This window comes from Cheilinus undulatus, linkage group 11 (genome assembly GCF_018320785.1).
Source record: "Cheilinus undulatus linkage group 11, ASM1832078v1, whole genome shotgun sequence".
NCBI lineage: Eukaryota > Metazoa > Chordata > Actinopteri > Labriformes > Labridae > Cheilinus > Cheilinus undulatus.
Genome location: NC_054875.1, coordinates 24,974,932 through 24,997,598, shown reverse-complemented (window position 1 = coordinate 24,997,598; position 22,667 = coordinate 24,974,932). Strand labels below are relative to the sequence as shown.

Sequence of the window (22,667 nt, the reverse complement as noted above, 5' to 3'; positions counted from 1 at the left end):
GCTTTTTATGATCAAATTCCTTGTTGCAATAAAAAAGATGATTTTTTTAAATTTCCATTTGTTTTTTTATTTAGAAATAATGGTCATCACTTTGGGTACCTTATTTTCATCACATTACTCCTACTTTATCCGCGATCTGCTTGCTCTTGGCGCCCTCATCCCCCCTTACACACGATTCACGTAGGTCACCTATTTTGGTTTCAAAACGGCGAATTTCGCCGAAAGGTGAGTGATTTTCATGCCTGAAACAAGCAATGATTTATGACTTCTTGTTCTGCTAATCAAGTTTTGTGCTCATTGAATCTTTTATAAATGACTTACAAAGCCCCTAAAATATCAGATGGCATCCATTTACCCTAAATGTTGGGTTTGTGTTTTAACCCCTGCGTGCTTAACTAACTGTTCCAAAGCTTAAGCAGCAGTTTTCATGAAAAGTCAGCATTATATCTTGAATGAGCATCACGCCACAGATAAGAAAAAGAGGAATTTATTGTATATCATCTATATACACTTTTCAATGTATTTTGAAAAGATTTTCACAACATGATTTGAAATCTTGAAGTTGAACTCATGAACAGGATGTCTGATGATCATATACCCATGGCGACAATTCATACATGGAGAGGAGTGTATGGACAATTTTGGTTCAACTGACAAACCCCCCACCCACCCAAATTCTCCTCTGCTCACTCTGCTTGCCGAGTATCTACCCATATTATTAGTAGCAGCAACATTTCTGGGATACACAGCCAACAACCCAAAAGAAAAGGACTTGTAGGAACAGGGAAATCTCTAATTTCTCTACCTCTGTGCAGAGGACCCAGTGTTTGAGACAGCATGCAAAATGGATACTAACATGACACATGGAGTCTGGATCATTAATGACAGAACTAACATTAACTAAAGTCCATGTGGACATAACAGTGCAGAGCCCAACGGTGACAAATGTCAGTGTAATACTTTCATAGTTTGATCTGCAGTCTCAGACCTGCAGACAACAACGTAGAATGAAAACATGCAGTTTCACTTTACAGCATGTCAGTCTCTGTAGGTAAAACATCTCAACTACTTTCACATCTAACTGTGTGAGCTGTCACAGCTGTCTTTTATCTCTGCACAGCTGTCGGCAGCATCACGATTCAAGGTTGCATGATGCTCTTAAAATATTCCAGTGTCATTGAGAGAGATGCCGGCCCATAGGACATTCAGTATGTAGAAACAGATCTGCATTAATGAGCTCTGACAAGAACTCAACAAAAAAAAAAAAACATTAAAAAGAACAGAAGTTGCATTAAATCAAACGAGATCAGTAGTACCGCCAAATCGCCATGAGAGAAGCAAGTTAAGAACAAAATCCAGCAGATGACACAGTCTATTTCCTGGCAGGGTTTTAAACAATGCAGACTGATCAAAACAACAGACCTTTGCAAGTACCGTTCAAGCAATAATCACTGTTCAATGTCACACTGGTTCTTTCTGCATAAAAGAGAAAAAAAATGCATGTTTTTATGTACAAATCATAACTGTACCAATCATCAGTAGTGTCTAATGTCAGAGTCAAAAAGCAAACACCCATCATGACATCTTTACATAAAAATACATTTAAAAAACAACAGTAATTTTCATTGCCATTTCATACGCCTCTTATTTGCTCAGTGTACATGATATCATAGCCTGTCACCAGCAGAGGGCGCCACAGCTGCATCCACTTTAGCACTCAGTATCTTATTAAATGGATGCAGCAGCCCCCTTTGATTTAAAACCTGAAAGATGGTGAAGACACGACTGAACTATGACTACTTTTAAATCAGGAATCTGGCTTTTCACATCTCATCTCACAGTGTTCATCAACATGAAATAAAAACAAACAACAAATAAATAAAACCATCCCAAACATTATTTCATATCCCTGCCACATTTCAAACTAATACCAGGACTAGACCACACCTGTTGTGGGTTTTACCTGCAGGTCTCACAAAGCTACAGTTGAGTGCAACTCATTTCTGTTTGGAGGAGATTCAACAAGCTAAATCTGGTTTTAATGCTTCAACACCAAATTCTAATCCCTGATTCTGTTAAACAAGCCGTAACTTCTACCAACATGCTAGAAGTTCTGGCACATTTCACCCTCTTCTCCTCTCACAGCAACAGAAGATGACTTTTCATGGCCAATTCTTTTTTAGCTTAAAGTTCTGGACTTTGATGGACACGGTTGAACATATTTCAAAGAGGTAAAAAAAACAGTTCAAACAAAAAATATCCTGTCACTGTACAGAAGCAGTTCTTCCTGCCATGGGAAATGCAAACAAAAAGGTTTAGTGTGATGGTATTAACAGTGGTAGTGCTGAAGTGTTGTGGCCCATGGAGGAAGGACAGTAAAAGGAGAGGGACACACGGGGGAACGAAGGGGGAGGAGAGAAAAGTTAAGAAAGTAGGGGGAGGATGTTTCTCAGTAGTTTTGGCTAAAAAGGTGAGGTAGGCCTAGTCACAACTCGGAGTGTGGCTTTAAAACTGGCAGGGTTTTTTGTTTGCAGTCTTTGTCTTTAGTGTTTGTTTCCTATGGGAGTGTGGTCTGCTTTGTGCGTCTCCAGCGCGTCTTTTTGTCTTTTCTGCTCTCACATCTTGACATCCTCCTCCACGCTGAGCTGAGACAGGGTCTTTTTGATGCGCAGGGCCGTCAATCTGGCCGCTCCGTTGGCATACCAGCACTCCCTCATGATCTTCCCCATCACACGCAGGGACTGTGCAGAAAAGATTAGCTATTAGGTTGAAATCTTCTTTTTCACAGAGGCAAAATCTCAGTTCTGTGAATACATGTTTTTCTACTTTGCACAAAAATTCCTGAATTCTTTGTCTTTGTATTTTTATTTTCTCTTGCATCCTTCAACATAATTCAACCTAGAAACTTCAAAGAAAGAAAAACATTGAACTGAATCAGGACACTACTCTAATGACTTTTCATGCTCATTTCATTCTTAATTTCAGAAATATTTAGTTTAAGCTTTTTCCAGCCCATTGAAATGAAAGGAAAAATTCTCTAGCAATTACGCTATCATTCATGCATTCACTCAGAAACTTCATTCAACCTTTAAAATATTCCAAACATATTTTTCACTACAATTCGTTTTCATATCATTCAAACCATTTTTTTAAAGTGACCATAAAAGTTGATTAGATTTTTCTTCCCTTTAAGCATTTTACATTTATTTCAAAGGAACCAAATTCTCAGAATTACACTGCACCACACAACATCAGCATTTTAGCTGCAGATTATTTATAGATTGGATCATTTATCCTTTTTCAAACAGCATTGGCAATTTAGTGCAAGCTTTTCCTCTATATATTCAAATCTTTGATTTTTAACATTTTAAAACTGAGTAGTTTCATATAAAACAAAGATCACATGAGAGAGTTCTGTTAACTACTTCAACACCTAAAAATAGAGACTCTCTGAAGCTAAACTTGCAAATAGCCAATCAAGAAAAAGTGTAATGAACAGATTTAATCAAAATTAGAGGACTTTCTTGTTAGTGATGCTCAGAAAGACCCTCAAAAGTTTTCCAACCTTTGAAACTCACAGTAGCATGCCAACTCTTTCTCTCTCCCTGCATCAGTGACTGGTTTGAGAGCTTTGCAGATGATTTGTTGTTTTTTTGTGATTCAATTATGATTGCTGTGTTTATTAATTGGTTTTTAATGCATGCGGATGCATCTCATCGTTCGTGCAGAGTTTTTAAACAACACACTAAAATGCTGGTTTGTAAATGTAACACTGGCATTTTCTATGTGCTAAAACAGATGGAATTATACAGGCAGGTCTGTTGTAAATGCTGTTATGTGGTTGAGCACATACAAAAAAATAATTACTGAATGAAGATTGAATACAGACAAAAAGATTTAAGACTTTTCTTAACTTTCAAATGTCCAATTCGAGAGTTTTCAAGATTTTTCAAGGATCCGCGGGAACCCTGTTCACAATATTTTTGACATTTTTTATGGATTTATTATTTTTTTCGCTTTTTCTTTGATCAGCTAAAGAGAGATACTGTAAAAAAATATGGGGAGAGATGTGGGAAAGATATACTTAAAACATTGCTGGGAGCAGGATTCAATCCTACTTCCCATGCGTTAAGTACTATAGCCTCTTTTTGTGTGTGCCTTCTTTACCAACAAGGCTAGACTGGCACCCCATGGCTCACCTACATTATCCAACTCTTTCAGAAGCAGCAAACAGCTTATTTAGCATGCAGCTTTCACAGATATCATTTTGTCCCATAAACTGAGCATGATTTGATGTTTGTTGAAGCGCTGGCATTCCTAAAGCAGTTCAAATCATTAGTCTAGACCCTACTGCATTCCTATACATCTTTAAACTTTATCTATTTCTTCAGCTGTTGCTGTTCATGTGGATTACCTCGTAGCTCTGCCACCAGTTGGGCACATTGGGCCTGAGTTTCTGGTCGCACACCACCTTCCTCATTTCTTCTATAGAGGGGTCAGAGGGCACCAGGTCATAGTAGGGCAGCTGGTACTCCTCGTGGATACCTGTGGTAAACAAAGCAGATGCCAAGTCAGTCTCCTCTCACACACTACTTACTCCTCATAGTTTGAGGATTCATTCTCATCAGCAGCCGTTTGTTGTCTTACCTCCTGCATTGCAGCGACGTGCAATCTCCCAATATACCAGACCCAATGCGTAAATATCAGCACATTTGAAAGAGTCAAAGTGTTTCATGTTGATGGTTTCGTCCAGGACTTCTGGAGCCATATATCTGGAGGGACCAAAGGAGAAACCAAGAATAATAGCAGCTATTAAGACTTTTTATACAACAACTTAGTCCTAAACCTTTACCTAACCTTTTAGAGCTTTTCAGTTACTCTAATTTCGGAGCTATGAGCTCATGAACAGATTTTATAAAAGGATACAGCTGCTAATGTACTTTGTTTGTGTTTTCATGCAAAAACATGTCTCTAAATACTTCAAACTTTTCTATCCTGTAGTCATTTTTAGGCTGCCAATCGTTCACACTTTTGAAAGCTCACAAGCATTTAGTTTTCTGTTTTTAAAGTAAGAATTTCCAGGACTTGCGAGCTGATCTATTCACTCCTGTTTTTGCTGACAAAGAAAAAAAAATATAGACGTTGCCTTCAAAGACCTGAAGTATCCCTGATGTATGCATGCATTTGTCTGCTTTAAGTGAATAAAGCTCGAGACCTTTACCTCTTAGTGCCCACACGCTGGTTTGGTGCTATATCGATTGTGTCTGTGATGGACTCATGGCGGACTGCCAGGCCTAGGTCAGCTATGGCACACATGCCGTTCTTCTTAACCAGGATATTTTTAGACTTGAGGTCACGGTGAGCAATGCCCGGCTTACCTGCAGGAGGACACACAACACATCATTACATTTGCATGGGCTCAGCAGAAATAGTATATGGCAGCTGAATTTGAGGAACTTGTGCCTGGGCTTTTGTGTTCCTTCTGTTTTTATTTATTTATTCATGGCATTCAGAGGGTGCTCTGTTCAAACCAGACAGTCGGTCTCACCCTGAGTGCCGAGGATCTCCATGTGGAGGTGTGCCAGGCCGCTGGCAGCCGACAGTGCCAGTTTGATCATGCCCTCGATAGTGACGGAGTAGCGGTTTAGGTAGTCAAAGAGGGAGCCGTGTTCATGATAGTCTGACACTAACCACAGCTGAGTCCATGTGCCATTGTCTGAAAGAAGAAACGTCAAACAACAAATTAACATATAGAATTTGAAAGAGGACGATTCATTTCACAATCATCTCGGACACATTTCTTAACTCATAAGGTGGGGTGTAAAAGATCTACATTTCTGATAAAATTTCAGTTTCATTTGACCCTCAAGTGTTGACGTTTCTCACCCTTATTGTCTGCAGCGATGAATCCAAGGATGTTTTCATGCCGCAGCATGATTGTCTGATAGATCTCAGCCTCTCTAAACCAGGAGCGCTCCTCTCTGGATGAGAAGATCTTCACTGCCACGTCTCCTCCCCTCCACTTCCCTCGCCACACCTCACCAAAGCGACCTTTTCCTATTATCTCCTGCAGCACAATGGTCCTGGCCACCGTTCGCTGCACAAACAAGGGCAGACCTGCAGAGGGAAGTAAAGAAACAATCAAAAACAGTCAAAAATTCTGATTTTTTTCTACAGGTGGGTTATCTAAAGAATGGCTTGTGCAGTCATGCTCATTTATGTGTGTCAAATCAGATAAGCAGCTTTCACTGACCAGAGCCTGATCCTGAGGTGGACATGTCATAGATGAGGTCTTGAAGGGTCTTATCCTTGGCAAGGTAAAGGTGGTCACATGAAGGATCCTCTACCTCCAGCCTCTGTCTGTGGCTATAGGCCCTCTGGTGATACTGAAACAGGAACACACCAACCATCAGCAGCACACAGAGTAGGAACACTGGACCCGCGATGACTGCCACCAGCTCCACTGGACCCCAGGAGCTCCCTGAGCTGGACCAGTCCCCCTCTTTTGTTGGAACTTTGAAGAAAATTAAAAAAAAAAAAAAAGATTTCAATATCATTTCATTTCAATTTAACTGTGATGTGTAAATGCTAAGTTAAAGGGGGTGGAGGTTGTCTGACAAAGCCTCACCTGGGACCTTCAGGTCAATACTGTTGCAGTAATCTTCATAGCAGCAATGTGTGTTTAGCAGACCCTCAGCACTCAGACAGTAGAAAGGTTGTCCAGGTGGTACCAGGTTGTCTCGAGTGATACAGATGCGTACATGCTGCTCCTTCCCTTCGTTGTAGTATGTGGAGGCCATGCAAGCGCCATCTGTCTCGCACTCATAGCCTGACTTCTCACAGTTTGTGCAGTTACAACGCAGCGCTGTAGGAAAAGGCAGATTGAGCTTGGTTACAGACCTGTTAAAGTTATCATTTTCTATCTAATTTTTATCCAGCAGGGGGCAACCTAAGCCCACAGTCTGAACACAGGATGTAAAGAGTGTGGTGCCCCTTCAGTTGATGGCATTTTGTGCCGTGTAGACAGAGCTCAGAGCAGCCAGACAGCCCTGAAATCAGATCCTTCACTGCAGATGAACCCAAACACACTGGGTGGAGAGGGACCGGCCCGGTGGGAGAGACAAAGTGAAACCCAACAAGGGTAGAAAGCTCACGCTAAATCCTCGATGCAGCATTCTGCCCCATTCGTCTTCTCTGTCTTTCTCACACTGACACGGAGAGCTGCCACTGTTTAAGCTAATGAGACTGGGGGTTTTATGAAACACAGTACACTGCGATGGGACCCATTAGAGCTGACACAATGGAGCTCCTGCCACTACCATAATAAAACCACGGTGGTCCAATCTACACACTCAAATGAGATCATTGAAAAAAAACAGGCCTGCACAAATGTGCCACTTCTTAGGCAGAACCAGAGCTGGTTGGGCATCCAAGAGAGGAGGGAAATGTGGACTGATTAGATTTTGAGTGAAATGCGATTTTGAGTCATAACACATGCTTCCCATTTGGAGGAAGGTCAGCACAAAAGGCTTCTTCCGAGGTTTTCTATGACCTAACAGCAGGGTCTGGGTAAGGCTACATGGGCTGTGGGACTTGTAAAACAGATTTCACATGGGAAATGACGGTACGTGGACCCCCTCTTTGTCAAATGAACAAGTGTCTGACTGATGCCAGGCCAAGAGCTGATCCTTGGTCAGAAAGAAAAGGCTGAACTCAAGAAAAAAACCCTGTGTAGTTTGCAAAACAAGACCACCAAACCAACAACACAGGAGGAGACATAAAGCAGAGAAGAATGTCAGTCTTTATTCTCATTTAAGAAGAGGCTCAGCATCAGTTGGACTGCAGACAATGTCTGATCCACAGCAAAAGGAAAGATTTTAAGAATGGCAAGCTTCCACTAATCCTCAGTGTCTTACCCAACGGGCTTCTTTGACCACTTGAGCCCACAGATCATCCCTCTTTGAACCAAGCTGGACCTCTGTTAAAAGGTGTCAGCAGGTTTAAGCACATTCTTAGTTCATTACGGTTCAGTGAAAAAAAACCTGATTGCACCATCAGCATGTAACATCTAAGAGTCCAAAACCACAAACCTTGATGTCATAGGAGTGTTTTCCCTCTAAACTGCACTCTGGGAGGTTGTATTCTACGTGGGAGCATTTTTTACATGTAGCGTGTCAGCTGATGTGTTTCTGCTTGTCCACCGAGTTCAGGAAATGTGGAACAGTTGAAGCAGGCTTTCAGCAATACTTCTCATCAGCGCGTGCATGTGGGCTCTCCATGGAGCGAGTAGGAAACTGGCAGCGTGTTTCCAAATTCACCACAGTTCGCATGCAGATGGAATTTCCTGCAGATTACACAGAGGTAAGCAGGCTGAACCTGATAAAGAGGGGAAAACAAGTCCTGTACTAGATCAAGCCAATGTGATTCATTAATGGAGCAAAAGTTTAGCTAATGAACACATGACAGGAGGATCAGTTTTAAGTTAGAAAGCTTCATGACACTCAAAATCCATCAAATCCCCCATCCCATTCAGCTCCTCTTCTGACGTTTATTGTTCTCAGTGTAATAAATCGATCTTTAGCTAATGAGTCCAGACAAGAGCCAGGATGATCAAAGAAGAAAGACCGGATTAAAAAAAAAAAAAAAAAAACTTCTTGAGCAACACAGATATCCACAGCAGGCTCACACGACAGCCAGCTGTTATTAGCTTTAATCAAGCGTAAGGCTATAAAAAAGTTCCTTCACCATGTCACCAAAATAATTTATGACTTTAGACAACACAGTAACAAACACGCAATGGGAACACCATGATCTGACATGAACATGCACATCCATCCTTGTGTGGTCAGACAGATGGTGCACAGACAGACAGAAGCCTGGAAGGAAACCAAACGAGGCTGAAAAACACACATTACCTCCTCAAGTCTACTAGGATGGTTTGTGGTCTACCAAGAGTTTGGTTTGTGGAAAGGCATCTCTTTATTTAAGGGCTTCTTTAGGAGTGAACCATATGAAGCCAAAACAAAACAAGAGGCATGTGCATGGAGTATGTCATTTTATACCATGACAGAGATAACAACCATCTATAGACAATGTATAAAATCAGGGTTATTATCTCATTACGTTGCAAATGCGGGAAGAGAATATTTTGGAATTGCACAGCAACAATGATCACTGATGTGCAACACTGTCCATTCAAAACCTGAATAATACAGCTCAACCAATGTAGAAAATGTGCAGACTCGCCATGGTAAGGGAAACCATGATGCGAGAATTTAAACTTCAGTATGGTGCTTGTAAAAATCAAGTTATATTGATATTTGTTCATTACTGGGACAATAAAAATACAAGTCTTAATACCCCAAATTAGGTTGTTTCTTGTTTGCAATGGTAAAAATCGCAAAGCAACTCCACAAATTGTCACTGCCAACATTTTGCAATATCTGCAGTGTGCAACACTTTGACAGAAATTTTGGATTGATTCTTTCCTCCCAAACAAATAAAACAAATAATAACAATAAATAAAAAAACAATAAATAAACAAATAATACCTATTCACAATTCAGGACACATAGACAAATTAAAGAAATAAAAAAATCATTAAAACGTTAAACAGCAATGATTAAAACCAAATCACGATGACGTGCTTTCAAAGACATTCAATTTATAATAGCCTAATATATATCCCATTCAAGTTAAAGTGTATCATCTTGTGCTAGTTTAGTCAGGAAGAGCTATAGCTACTGGTAAAAAAAAAAACATTACCTGTAGCATTTTGTTCTCCTTTTTGGATCATAAAACCAGATCAGAGTTTGTCCAGTGGGTCACTTTATCTGTCCTGTAAAGTTTCTCAATTGTTTGCCAGATATACCAGGTGCCAGGACAAAAATTTATTGGACAAAAAAGAAACACTGATAACCGATATCTGATATCTTTTTAACAGCATAATTTGGCCAATGGCTGGTGTTTGTGTATGGGGCTCATATTGACCGATACGATGCATAACAGATATTTTCAGCATGATATCTGCATTTGATATTAGCTTTATGGTTGATTATTGACAGTTGTGAAAATTTCTGCCAATATTTAAAACCCATATATCAGCTGCAAGTATTGGCCTTTGCAAGCTGTAAATAACGGCTATATATACATGAGGTATGGCACTCATGAGGATAAAACCACGTGGTTCACAATGACACCGAGTGTTACTACTGGTAAATCTCAAAAAATTAGAATATCATGAAAAAGTTCATGACTGAAGACAATGACTGTTTTCTGTACATCTGTCAAGTCTGCAGTCTTCCCCATGATTTTGTGGCCTACTGACCCAGACTGAGACCATTTAAAGGCTCAGCAAACCTTTGCAGGTGTTTTGACTTAATTAGCTGTTTAGGGTGTGACACCATGACTTTCCAATACTGAACTTTCTCACAATATTCTAATTTTCGGAAACATTAAATTTTGGGTTTTCATTATCTGTAAGCCATAATCATCAACATTTCAAGAAATAAAGGCTTGAAATATTTCACTCTATGTGTAATGAATCTATGTAATATATGGGTTTAACTTTTTGAAATGAGTGACAAAAAATATTGAACTTTTTCATGATATTCTAATTTTTTTGAGATGTACCTGTATATACCGTGTTTACTGTATAAAGACAGAAAGTCACAGTGTGGACCCGTAATACGGCCAGGGTTGTGGTCCAAACCAACAGATCAGGGCTGGCCCCCCTTTACTAACCTGACACACCAGATGGATTTATTTCCACACATCCATCTGGAAAACCACTCATATACAGCGTTTGGGAAAGGGCAGAGCCTTTGGAAAAAAAAGAATAAAACTCAGAGTGCGGTTGGATGAATGTTCTGTCTGTCACATCTTCATGGGCCAATCAGAGCAACACAACACGTGACGTGGCCACTAGTGAGGTGCGCCCCTGTTGAGGAGTAAGCTCCATAGAGAACTGCATAATGCGAACAATGGCAACTGTAGACATGTCAGTATATGACTTTTGTCGTTTCTGAAAAGAAAAAAACTCACTGCTGTTATTTGTTCTTCTTTTAACGAAGAAATGTCATCAAGTTCTGATAAAACTGGCACTTTAGCAGGATCCACGCCAATGCCTTCTGCCATAACTGCACCAGCCTCTTGCTGCTGCTTGCTTACATCACAACTCCGAAAGTACTGCCCCTCGTCACTAATTGGTCCTGTAACTTTATAACCGGGCCCAAATGGTTCAGATGGGAGCTTTGCAAGATGGATTCACCAGTGAGAAACACGGAACAGGTGTATCCATCTGTTTTGCAAGGTTAAGGCAAAACCTGAAAAACAGAGAAGTGGTGCAGACAGGAGAGTCTAGTGAGGGACACACAGAGCGAGTCAGTGACAGTAGAGATGGTTTGATCATGAGAAGAAGTAGAACGTTTCATCAAAAATGAAAGGACTGTTGTTAATTCTTCCTCATGCTACGTGCGGTTTGAACCAGTATGTAGCTTATGTTTTAGTACCATTGCAGTGATAAATATGATGTGTCACTATAAGACAAAGCACACGTCTTTCAGTAGTAATCCAGACTCACATCTGATCTGAAAACAGAAAACAAACCAACAGTCTGACTGATGATTGCTTACAAATTCACTGACCGTCAAAGTTATGTTGCTTTTAGATCAACATAAAACCTGTTTATAGACACAGGAGGTCACTGTTGAAGATCAGACATGAATTAAAATCATTACTCTTACTAACTGAAAAAGTAGTTTTCTATTAGGCTAAAGGACTCAACAGCCTCTTGTCAAGAAGAAAATAAAAGAGAATATTTATATCTGATTTTCAACTTAATATTATTTAGTTATAAATGACTTTTAAAAGTGTTTAGTTTTAGGCTATTACTGTTGAAGTTACGTAATGATATTTTCGTTGAGTTAAAATATGAACAACTATTCTTCACTATGAGAATATAAATATGAATACTTACTCTTCTCAGTGAGAATAAGAAATAAAAGCCTGGCTTCCAATAAAGAGCCTCCGTCTTATAAAGGCCTGGTACCCTCTGCAATTTTGTAAATACTGCCGGGGCACAGATGGTTGAGTGGTTTAAGGCGCTATCCATGTATAGGGTGGCCTGGGTTCGAATCTGGCCTGTGGCCCTTTACCCCATGTCTCTCCCAACTCTCTTCCCTGTTTTCTAATCTGTCCACAGTCCTGCCTCTATCTAATAAAGGCATGAAAAGGCCCAAAAATAAATTAATAAAAAAAATGTTGACAGCAGTCCACATCTGAATTTCATCTAACCTCATATAATATATCAAGAAGTAGCGATAAGTTACATCATCACGAAAACAAACCACAGATAAAAATGCCCTATAAACCCTTGTCCACTAGTGTTAACTCAAATGCCAGGTTGTTTGCTCAGTGCTCTGCATATCTGACTGGATTCAGAGATGAAGTGTTGCAAAGCCCGACTTGAAGGATAATATCAGGCCTAAATACACATGGATCTGAGTGAAGGCCGGGTGTGTGTGGTTTGTGAGTGAACTCTACTCTTGTATCCACATAATTGGTGGTCTTTACACTGGGCCTTTGTGTGGAGATTAAGACGACATGAGGAGGGATTGGACTGGCCCTACTCGAACAAAGAGCAGGGTGGAGTGGGGGAGCGCACTTCTGCATCGAGCAGTGAGAAGGGGGATGGGCGACATGCAGGGGACAGGGCAGGGGTAACAGTACAACCCCCAATGTTTGTGGGGCTGCTTCGGGCCAGACAGGATGGGGGCAGGTCCCAAATTTGGCAGGACAATATGGAGGGGCTGGGGGCAGATGGGGGAAACGACCGGGACTTACAGGGCCCCCCAGCTGCGATCGAGGTCTGTCCAAGTGACCAGCTGCGACCATCATTAAAACCCAGTCTAGACTTTGACTTATGGGAGGGGGGAATAAAAAGAAAAAAGGGAATGGAGGAAAGAGGGGTGAACGTAGTGCAAAGAGTGACTGCTTAGAGCTGCAAGTGAGTGGAGTTCCTATCATTCCGTTCATGTTGAGACAGGAAATGGCAGACACAGTGAGGAAGGGATTAATAAAACATTGTTGCCATTACCAGAGCCACCTTAACTTGGACCCGGTTTAAAACCACAGCGTAGTCCCAGTCCAAACACAATCGCACACAAGCCTCGGTGACCGTGTTTTGTTTGGATGCAGGAGTACACACGTGTTGTTCTGAGCTGCTCGTGCAGAGTGAGCTTGTCAAAACAGAGGTGAACTTTCTAGTGTGTAAGGACGATAAAGCCTGTGGAAAACACTCCAAGCGTGCTCGGCACAGGGCTACAGGGTTACACAAACACAGTGGGTTTGTGGGGGCCAAGCGCTGCAGACAGTCAGTCAGTGTGTGTGTACTGGGAGCAGAGCACCATTACCAAATGCACTGGCTGAAATTAGATCCATACAGATACCAGACTGAGAGCTGATCAAGACAAGCAGACGCCACCAGACAGTGTGAGTGCACACAGACACAGAGACACATGCACACACCACAACTATGTCCTAATCAATGCTAGGGGAAGGAGGAAAGTCATTACCTTTGTCTGCATCTCAGGGTCAGATTACTGATCTGGTTCTAAAGTGAAGTCTCTGGGGCTGAGGCTGCGCCTACTATCTCTATCAACCACCACCCTCCAGGCTACATCCCATCCTGTCTGTCTGACCGACTATTTGTCTGCTGAGCGCGATGAGTTCAAAGGCACAAAAGTGTGAGCACAGGCTCGCTTTGAGCTGCTTCCCAAATTCAATCTAAAACATGACTACATTACCTCCCTATGCCAGAGAATATTACAGTACAGAGACGATGTATCTGCCATGTGACTTGAGCTTAAAAAACCTGAGCATTAACAGACCAGAGACTTAACAATTAATCCTATTTTTGTCTTTCTACAAGGGTTGAAAAAGTTGTACTCTGGCAACTGTTACAGCTTGGTATCAAACCTTAAACCCAAAGTACAAAAAGAAAGCGTCAAATGTGTGGTGAGATGTGTTGTTAGCTTAATCTTTCATTAAATTACTCCTGGTTGAAGACATTAAGTTGCTACCTTTCATAGCAGTGATGTTTTAATCTATTTTACTTTAATGTATGGAAACAGTACAGTATGATTTCATATCAGAATTTACATCTTGTATTATATGAGTATTAGTGTGGAGGATTTACACGCAATATCCATCTTGATCAACCAAGCGGAAGTAATGTATGTAAGCTACTAGGTTTTACTAGAAACATGCTTTGATGATGCATTATTTCACTGTCTAAATGTTCAACATAAACCTAATGTAAAACAACAACAACAATAACAACAAACAAAACAAGAATTGCAGTTTCAGTAACAAAAATAAAGAGGTAAAAGTTGATTTCATGCTGTTTAATAGCAAAAACAAAGCAAGAATTTCCAGTCCTTGTGCTAATGTTGATGTGGCAAGGAATAACAGAGACAGTCATAAATGGTTTCTATACTTTTAAAATCAAATAAAAAGTAGTTTTAAAACAAATTCATTGAATAAAGATAAAGCATATAGCACTGTATTGCAAGAATGACTGTTCTGATGCTAGGTAACACACAGCAAGGCTGTGGTCTGGCCAATGTCACCACTGAGGCCTGAGACTGCACAAAAAATGTTGAAAATTAACTTACTCAAGCTAGTTAGATAATGTGCATTCAGGTAATTCCCCAAGTGAAATGCTTCTTTTCCAGCTGACCTCTCTTACACTGCACCAATCAAAGACAATCTTTGTCAGGGCAGTAATGGAGAAAACTTGACATGAAGACTGCACACCTCCCGGCAGAAAATGACAAGGCAGAGCAGGTCTTATCTGCATTCCAACAACAGCCAAAAGAAACAAATCAAACACTTCTACAAAGAGACATGCAATGGAGAATGGGTGTCAGGTTTAGCCCTATAGACATGAACTTAAATAGCTACTGGCTCTGTCTGGGAGTACTGTGACAATAACAAGCCCCGTCTCAAGCATGTCGAGGGCACAACACCTAAAGCCAAAGTCAGTTTTTCACTAACATATGTCACACAAAAAACATATGACTAAGTGTTTCAAGTAAATATTTGGCTGGGGAGGTGGAAACAAAAGGTGAAATTGCGGCTCTGAGGTGGGAGTAAATCCCCAGGAGCCCAACACCAGTAATGGCAGAGCTGGGTCAGTCGGAGGCTACGCTGTCTGCTGCAGCAATTAGGGCTTTGTACCTCCAGGCCAACGGAGGTCATTAACGACAATGGTCATTATGGAGGGAAAACTAGACCCCCCTGGACCTGACCCGACCCTGACTGGCTCGGTGCCGCATTTGAGAAATTGTTGGTAAACACTGATTCCTACAGAGGAGGTGTCTGGAACAGGAAACAAGTAGAAATTTTATCCAGAGGATGATCAACTTCATTTCATAACCATTTAGCCGCAGGGATTTGGCAGCAAAAACATCCATCTATCCAAACAGGCCTGAACAACTGCTACACAGTTTAGGGAAAAACTTTCTCCTTTTAAAGCTTAAGCCAGCTGGAAATACTACAACCACCCCTCTCCTGTCTGTCCAAGCTCTCATCTCCACAGACACACACCTTTGAACCCAATAAGTTTGAACCTTTCTCCGTACATTCCCCTGGCTCTGATTTAATGGGCAGGTGTACACATGTTTCAATCTGCTCTCCTGCTTCCGCCACCTGAACTCATTCACATCAAATTTGACATTTAACAGCACCTGTAGCAAAGTTCAGTTCTACACTGGCAGTTCACAGAACAATTTGAGGGGTAGGACCTTCTCTTTTTTTGATTATTTTAAACAGAAACACATCGCGGAGTGAAGAGACTCTGACACAGTGTGTGGAAGGGCTGTAGAGTTCAAGAGACAACAGGGGCTCATCTAACCAAAGGGCAGAGTAGGAAAATACAGGTGATCCTTCAGCACCCTATAGTGAGAACAGAAGACTATAGATAACAGAGTACAGATTACATTTCGATAAAGCACCAGGCCTTTTATAGGACAGAGATAGCGAATAGAGTGGGCGAGAGGAGAAGAGAGAGAGAGACGCGCCCTACCTCAAGGCAGAGGGTTAACAGTAGCCATATCACATTGCTATTGTGTTCAATGCGCCCAGGCAGACTGCGTCACACGGGCATGAAATGCCCATAACTCCAGTTACTCCTGAAACCTTATGAAGTCAACAACACGTGACAGGGTCATCAAACCAGTGAGTAAAGTATATTCTCACAAAAACAAACGACACTTGCCACAGGCAAGAAATCTGCTCCAGCTTTCTACTTTCAGGTTTGTCTGGTTTCAGCCGTTGCATGGTGTAATCCATTACACAGTGTGAAACCATGGCTCCAGACAGGCCTGTTGAGGGCCCCCTTTCACAACTGACCCTGCCAGCTGGACGAACCCATCATCTCCCCTGTCTACTCAGCCCACAGATCCACCCCCACTCCCCCCTCACACATCACTGTTAATGTTGGAGTAACCCAGTCAAACAAACTGACCACTCAGGTGTGATACTTTCCCTAGCATGCTTTACACAAACTGATCAACCTTAGTGTGCTGCACCCTTATCCGAACTAAGCGGAGGAGGCATATTCAAACGATTCTCGGAAGAGTGAGTCAACTGTTTAAAGCACAACATACGGATTTAATAGACGACCGTGCAGTCAGGATATTTATCCTGGCACGCAGAGTTGAAGGTTGTCTTTTGTGTGATAATTTATATGTTGACTAGCAAGTTAGGACCCTGCAAATCAGCATTAAAATGCAAAGATAGACATGCTTATTACAACTGCAACAATTCATCCATTTATCTACAAGTTGACTACTTTAACATTCAGTGCCAAATATTTTAGAACCACGTAATGGGTTTGAGCACATTTCGAAGAAAAGCTGCACTTTCACAGCAAAGAATAATTTAGGCTGGAAACTTTAGGATGATTATGCTGAGGAGACGCTGTCCTTTAATATCATTTTGTAGATAGTTATAATGAAAAACTTGTGAGTAGCCTCCTCTGAAACAAAATAATGTATTTAAAACTACTTTCAGCCCCTGTGAAGGACTCCCAGGTTGTGTAGATTTCAGAAACCCTGCATACAATGTGGGGTGATTTATCTCTTTGCTGATCTGATCCTGCTCATGTGTTAGTAGTAGTATTTTCTGACAAAGCAATCTAAAATGTCTGACGTAAACTTTTCACGGCTATGATATGTTTAAAAAATCTGTTTCGGTAGCTTGCTCAAATCAGACCTCAATCCCCGGCAGGAGGGAGATGCATGTAAAATAACCGTGCAGAAATAATCAGTCTTTTTGGTGACCATCTGGTTGGACTTTGCAGCTCACAAACAGCCACCAATACTGCAGTTAATTCAATCACCAGCTAAAACTCCTTCTAATAGTTATAAATTTTAATTTTGGGGGCAAAGCGAAAGGATGACTCCAGCAGAAATAAAAAGGCATTCGGTTTAGTGCAACATATGCCCATCTGAGGCTATGGTGTGGTGCTGGGTATCAGCTGCTCCCGCAGGAGAGCACGATTCAGACAGAAGCAGCCCCATAACTGGCGCCTCAAAGGACCCCACTTGCCACATTTCCATCACAATGAACCCAGACTTCAACTCTGACTTCTGTCTGGGCTGGCTGAATGCGCGGCTGTTGTCGCCCTATGCCAGCATTCACTTTCTGCTGGAGGCCACTAAGCAGCCTTTTCACTCCTAACAAATGGACACCAATGGAGGAGCTGCCAGTGTTTACCCTCAAAAAAACAAATTTCAAGCTCAAAGTAGGTTAGGCTTCATTCAGGGGCTCCTTTCTGCTCCTTCCAGCTGGGAAACCAGAGCACTTAACATGGGAGGCAACTGTAAGCGACCACAGTGCACGTTTAAGCAGCCTGCTATCGTTACACAGTGTTTTAAAGAGCAATACAGTGATAAGCAGCCAGGAGAGATTGTTTTGTAAATATGTTAGCATAACAGACAGATAACTTCAGGAAGACGGCGTGGAACAATTCACCGCTCAGCTTTTAGATACTAAATAACAAAGGCTTTTAATTCAGCTCTGTGACTCGGAGAATAACTGGAATAATACACATTAATCAACTTTAACAGTTCACCATCTAGTAGGCTAGCCAACGTTAGCTGGCGCCTCGAAACAAACAGCCCCACCATGTTGTTGTTGTGGTTTAGCTACTTGTTCCGTGTTCAATAACAAGCATTGATACGTCTGGGCTCCTAAGACGACAAATACCAACATTTCAGTCAGACAAATTAAAAAACACGACTTTTGATCGGTCAAACGGCAACCGTGGATTCGAGGTCGGCGCTAGCATGAAACAGTTAGCCAAATCCCCGATACAGAGCGCCATGACGATGAGCGACAACAGGCGATGCCCAGTCCAGGAAAACATCGAGACAAAGCCAGAGAGGTGCTCCGTTTAAACTTACCATTACCGACGGCCACAGAGCCGAGCAGGGCCAGCAGCGTTAGGGCAATGTGTCTCAGAGCCATTTCTTCTGAATTCCCATCTCTACGCGATGAAATGCGACCGAATTGTGTCGTTATCAACACGGCCAGACCTGAAACACAACCACAATCCGACCGCACAGACACCACACCGCCAAATACTAGCCAGCCAGCCAGCCTGGCGAGTGACGTATTTAAAGGGGTGTGCATGTGTGAGTGCACGCTTAGAAGGGAGGGCTGTCTGCTGCAGGCATGTCCCCTCATAACACCGAGGTCACGGCTGTGCTAGAAATGAAAAGTCAGAAATTATCGCCTTCCATTGTGACTTTATCAGAGGAAAAGTGTGCATGTTTAAATTCAAACTATATTTCATATAAGGTAAATCAATAATGTTAACATTGTAGACCTGGTGTTTAGGATATGGTTTGACCTAATGTAACGCAAGTCTTTGAAGATAATAAATATAAACACCGTTTAGTGGATAAGATATTCATATAAACAGTGCATTTGGAAAGTATTCAGAACCCATCACCTTTTTTATATTTTATTACAATGCAGCCTGATGCTTTTTATTCTCATTCATCTACACTCAGTACCCCATCACGACAAAGGGAAAACAGAATTTGATATTTTTTGCAGATTTATTAAACATAAAAAATGAAACATCACATTGACATAAGAATTCAGACCCTTTGCAAAACATTTTAAATATTGCTCACATTCCTCCAATTTCTCTTGATCTTTGCTGAGATGTTTTTACACCTTAAGTGCAGTCCACCTGTGGTAAAATAAAATGAGCATGATTTGGAAAGGCACAAACCTTTTTATAGAAGGCCTCACAGCTGAAAACTAAACCATGAGGTCAGTGGAACTGCGGCAATGATCAGAGACAAGATTGTTGCAAGGCACAGATCTGAGGAAGGTTACAAAAAAAATCTGCTGCACTGAAATTTCCCCAGAGCATAGCGGCATCAATAATTATCAAATAGAAGAAGTTTGGCACAACCAGGATGTTTTCAAGAGCTGGTCAATTGGCAAAACTAGGGGAGAAGGGAGAACCTGATGGTCACTCTGAGTGAGCTCCAGAGATCCTGTGTGGAGATGGGACAATGTTTCAGAAGGACAACCATCAACGAAGCCTTTCCTCAGTGTGTATGTATATTCACATTTATGTATGTATGCATTATCTCTAATCATAATAGCAAATTGTGACTCATTTCAATAATCAATACATTCTGAGGCTATAATATAGTGTTATGCTAGAATAGTGTTCAGATGGAGTTTTTCTTTCATACTTGGGGATTAAAAACTCTTCCTCTCTTCTCACTTTTTTCTTTGGTTTCTACTTGTTTCTGCATTCCTGCATTATTGGTTCAGCTCATTGTCTGTAAAATGAGCTTTATGTTCTAAAGACTATAAATGCCAGGCTAAAGACATCAGCAAAACTGAATTTTGTCCTTATCTGTTTATCTCTGTTATGGCACATAGACCATTACAACATAAAGTAGTTACAGTGATACATGCTATAGTTATTGCTCAATATTGTACTTTTGATGACTATTTTTAAATGATTCAAGAAGAAATATGCTGGATTTATGAGACACTGTAAAATGTTGAAATATCTCTTTTCCTATCATGAAAGAGGTCACACTGAAGACCATTTAAAGACAATGTGGAGCATGACTGATGACTGATAACAGCTTGTTCCTTCACAATGTGTACACACAGTCAGTCAACAGACTCATGACTTCAATTTAAAGGAGATATTTGAAGTCAGGCATGACATAGTCCTCTAATGCAAACTGAGGAGGAATCTAAAGTAGCTGTGACTGATTAAACATTTTCTCTCTTGATGGATGTGGGTTACAGACAACAAGGGAGACAGAATAGTGGGCTGAATTTGTTTAAGGGTACAACAGATACTTTTCTAATGATGCATATTCTCTTTTTTTTTATAACTTTAGTTTTCAAAATGTGAGTCACCACTGTAAAACACAACTTACATATACAGCAGACCAAAAAGCATAAGGACCAAGCTAACAGCTGAAAATACATTGACATGAATACATTATTTAAAAAAATACATTAACAATAAATAAACGATGCATATTCTTAGTCATTCAAAGCAAATCCTTTATACATATTAGAGTTTGTGACAATAGGGCAGTCTAATTTAAACTCCCATCAGCTGTTCATAATCAAAATCTGTGAGACTAGACTGGTTTGCATCCGCATAAAGGAAGACATTTTATTCCTTACTGTTCCACTTTATCTCTGATCATATATCCGCTGCAGTATCAGATACTGCAGGAAGTTACAAAAGCTTGCTGTTTTAATGACATAGGGAAAAATAATCCAGATCTGAAGAGGGCAAATGTTGTTTCAGACTGGGTCATTTTAGGGTTTTTCTCTCAGCTTGGGGTCCGTCTCCACCACCGTAACACAAACAGCTGCCACTGCTGGGAAAGTATTACAGGAAAAGGTGAGTCAGGTACATTTGGGACTTGATCTGTGCCTGCTTTTATCACCTGTCCTCTTTCTAACACTCTCACTGATCTATCCTAGAGCCTAATTGCGTCTGCATAGCCTCCTCTGCGGCTTTATATCTGTCCATTATCGGGCCCTGTCCAATTTATCTCCACATTTTTTCAGTGCACCGTGTCTGCTGAACAAATCCCTCGTCTCTGCCGAGCTGTTCGGTGTGATCCCACTGTGAGTAAGAATACACAGAGGAGGGGAACAGAGGGAGAAGTGAGAGGGGTCTGCACTCACAGACAGGGGGAGTTTGGCCTCTCTGATACTTGAACAACCCCCCCTACAGTGTTAAAAATAACCAGCTCTTCATCTGACTGACCAGACAGACCGGTGGCTTTGAGGAAGAATTATCACTCTGGAGTTTGCTCAACAACCAGACAGACAGAAAAACATACAGATACACACATGCATGTGCACACAGCAGCTGATAAAGAAAAGAAAGCAGGACTGATACAAAGAGAAAACATTGGTATGCAGATAAGACATTACAAGGACAGTCCTGATAGTATTAGAACCACTGGTAAGAGTGTGTGGTATGGGACTCTAGAAGAGAATTTGGTCCTTTGCAACATCTTGCACCTTAGATTTCGTGCTTTTATGCTTGTTGTTAACCATATTATGCACCAGATTAGTGGAAAAAACAAACATTTTGAAAAAACTGAAATATCACATTGATATTTTCAAATTTCGCTCAGGTGTCTCACATTTCTTTGATCTTTGCTGAGATGTTTCAACACCTTGACTGACTTTCATATTGAGTTTTTGCGAGCTTCAAGCAAGCTTTCATGTGTTCTGCACTGAGGAGAGACTTCCAACTAGTTACTCTGCCATAAGTCTAGATCAGTGGAGGGCTGCAGTGATGGTTGTACTTCTGGATCTTTGTCCTATCGCCACACAGGATCTCTAGAGCTCACTCAGAGTGACCATCAGGTTTCTTGGTCACCTCTCTTACTAAGGCCCTTCTCCCCTGATTACTGCCATCCTTCTTCCACTGGAGATTTATGGAGGCCAGTGTGATCTTGGGAACCTTCAGTGTAGCAGGATGTTTTTGTAGCCTACCCCAGATCTGTGCCTTGCAACAATCTCATCTCTGAGCTCTACAGGCAGCTCCTTTGACCTCATGGGTGGTTTTGGCTCTAAAATGCATTGACAGCTGTGATCGTGTCCAATGAATTTATTAAGAGAAAATTGTGAGGAACTAAAGCTAAATTTCAAGTGTTTTTGCAAAGGGTCTGAAAACTTTTGTCAATGTGAAATTTAAGTTTTTATTTATAATAAAAATAAAAAATGTAAAATTCTGCTTTCCCTTTGTCATGATGGGGTACCAAGTGTAGATTAATGAGAATAAAAAATTTTTTTTTTTCAACTGTAGCATTAGGCTTCACCATAACACAACTGTAAAAGTGAAGGGGGTCTGAATACTCTCTTAATGCACTGTAGATATACCTGTAACTTGATAATATAAGTACAAGAAATATAAGGGCTTTTAGAGGGACTTGAATTCAGTAGGGAGTCTATGGCAGTTGTTCCTAATTTTTTCCCCTGGAGCTCCCTCTACTTGTATCTAAGAAAAGTTGAACTCCCAATGAACTACATTGCTGAAAAAAATCAATATTGGTTTGTAATATTTTATTGATAACACC

General features: G+C 41.0%; 1 protein-coding gene across 1 annotated transcript; it reads right to left on the bottom strand.

Annotated features, from left to right (window-relative positions):
- Positions 1 to 471: 471 nt before the first annotated feature.
- Positions 472 to 18,664, bottom strand: acvr1ba (activin A receptor type 1Ba). Its single transcript, XM_041799430.1, has 9 exons — positions 18,471 to 18,664; positions 6,629 to 6,865; positions 6,254 to 6,514; positions 5,887 to 6,117; positions 5,549 to 5,716; positions 5,222 to 5,378; positions 4,648 to 4,772; positions 4,415 to 4,545; positions 472 to 2,741 (listed from the first exon to the last, which is right to left on the bottom strand). Exons 1-9 carry the CDS (start codon positions 18,532 to 18,534, stop codon positions 2,616 to 2,618), a joined length of 1,500 nt encoding a protein of 499 aa, XP_041655364.1. The 5' UTR covers positions 18,535 to 18,664; the 3' UTR covers positions 472 to 2,615.
- Positions 18,665 to 22,667: the final 4,003 nt, after the last annotated feature.

Excerpts from the sequence above, each read along its gene's own strand:
- acvr1ba (XM_041799430.1), bottom strand. The coding sequence starts at position 18,534 with ATGGCTCTGAGACACATTGCCCTAACGCTGCTGGCCCTGCTCGGCTCT. Across the intron at positions 5,717-5,886 it reads CATCGCTGCAGACAATAAGG|ACAATGGCACATGGACTCAG; the intron begins GTGAGAAACGTC and ends TTCTTCTTTCAG. Across the intron at positions 4,773-5,221 it reads CAGCGTGTGGGCACTAAGAG|ATATATGGCTCCAGAAGTCC; the intron begins GTAAAGGTCTCG and ends TGGTCCCTCCAG.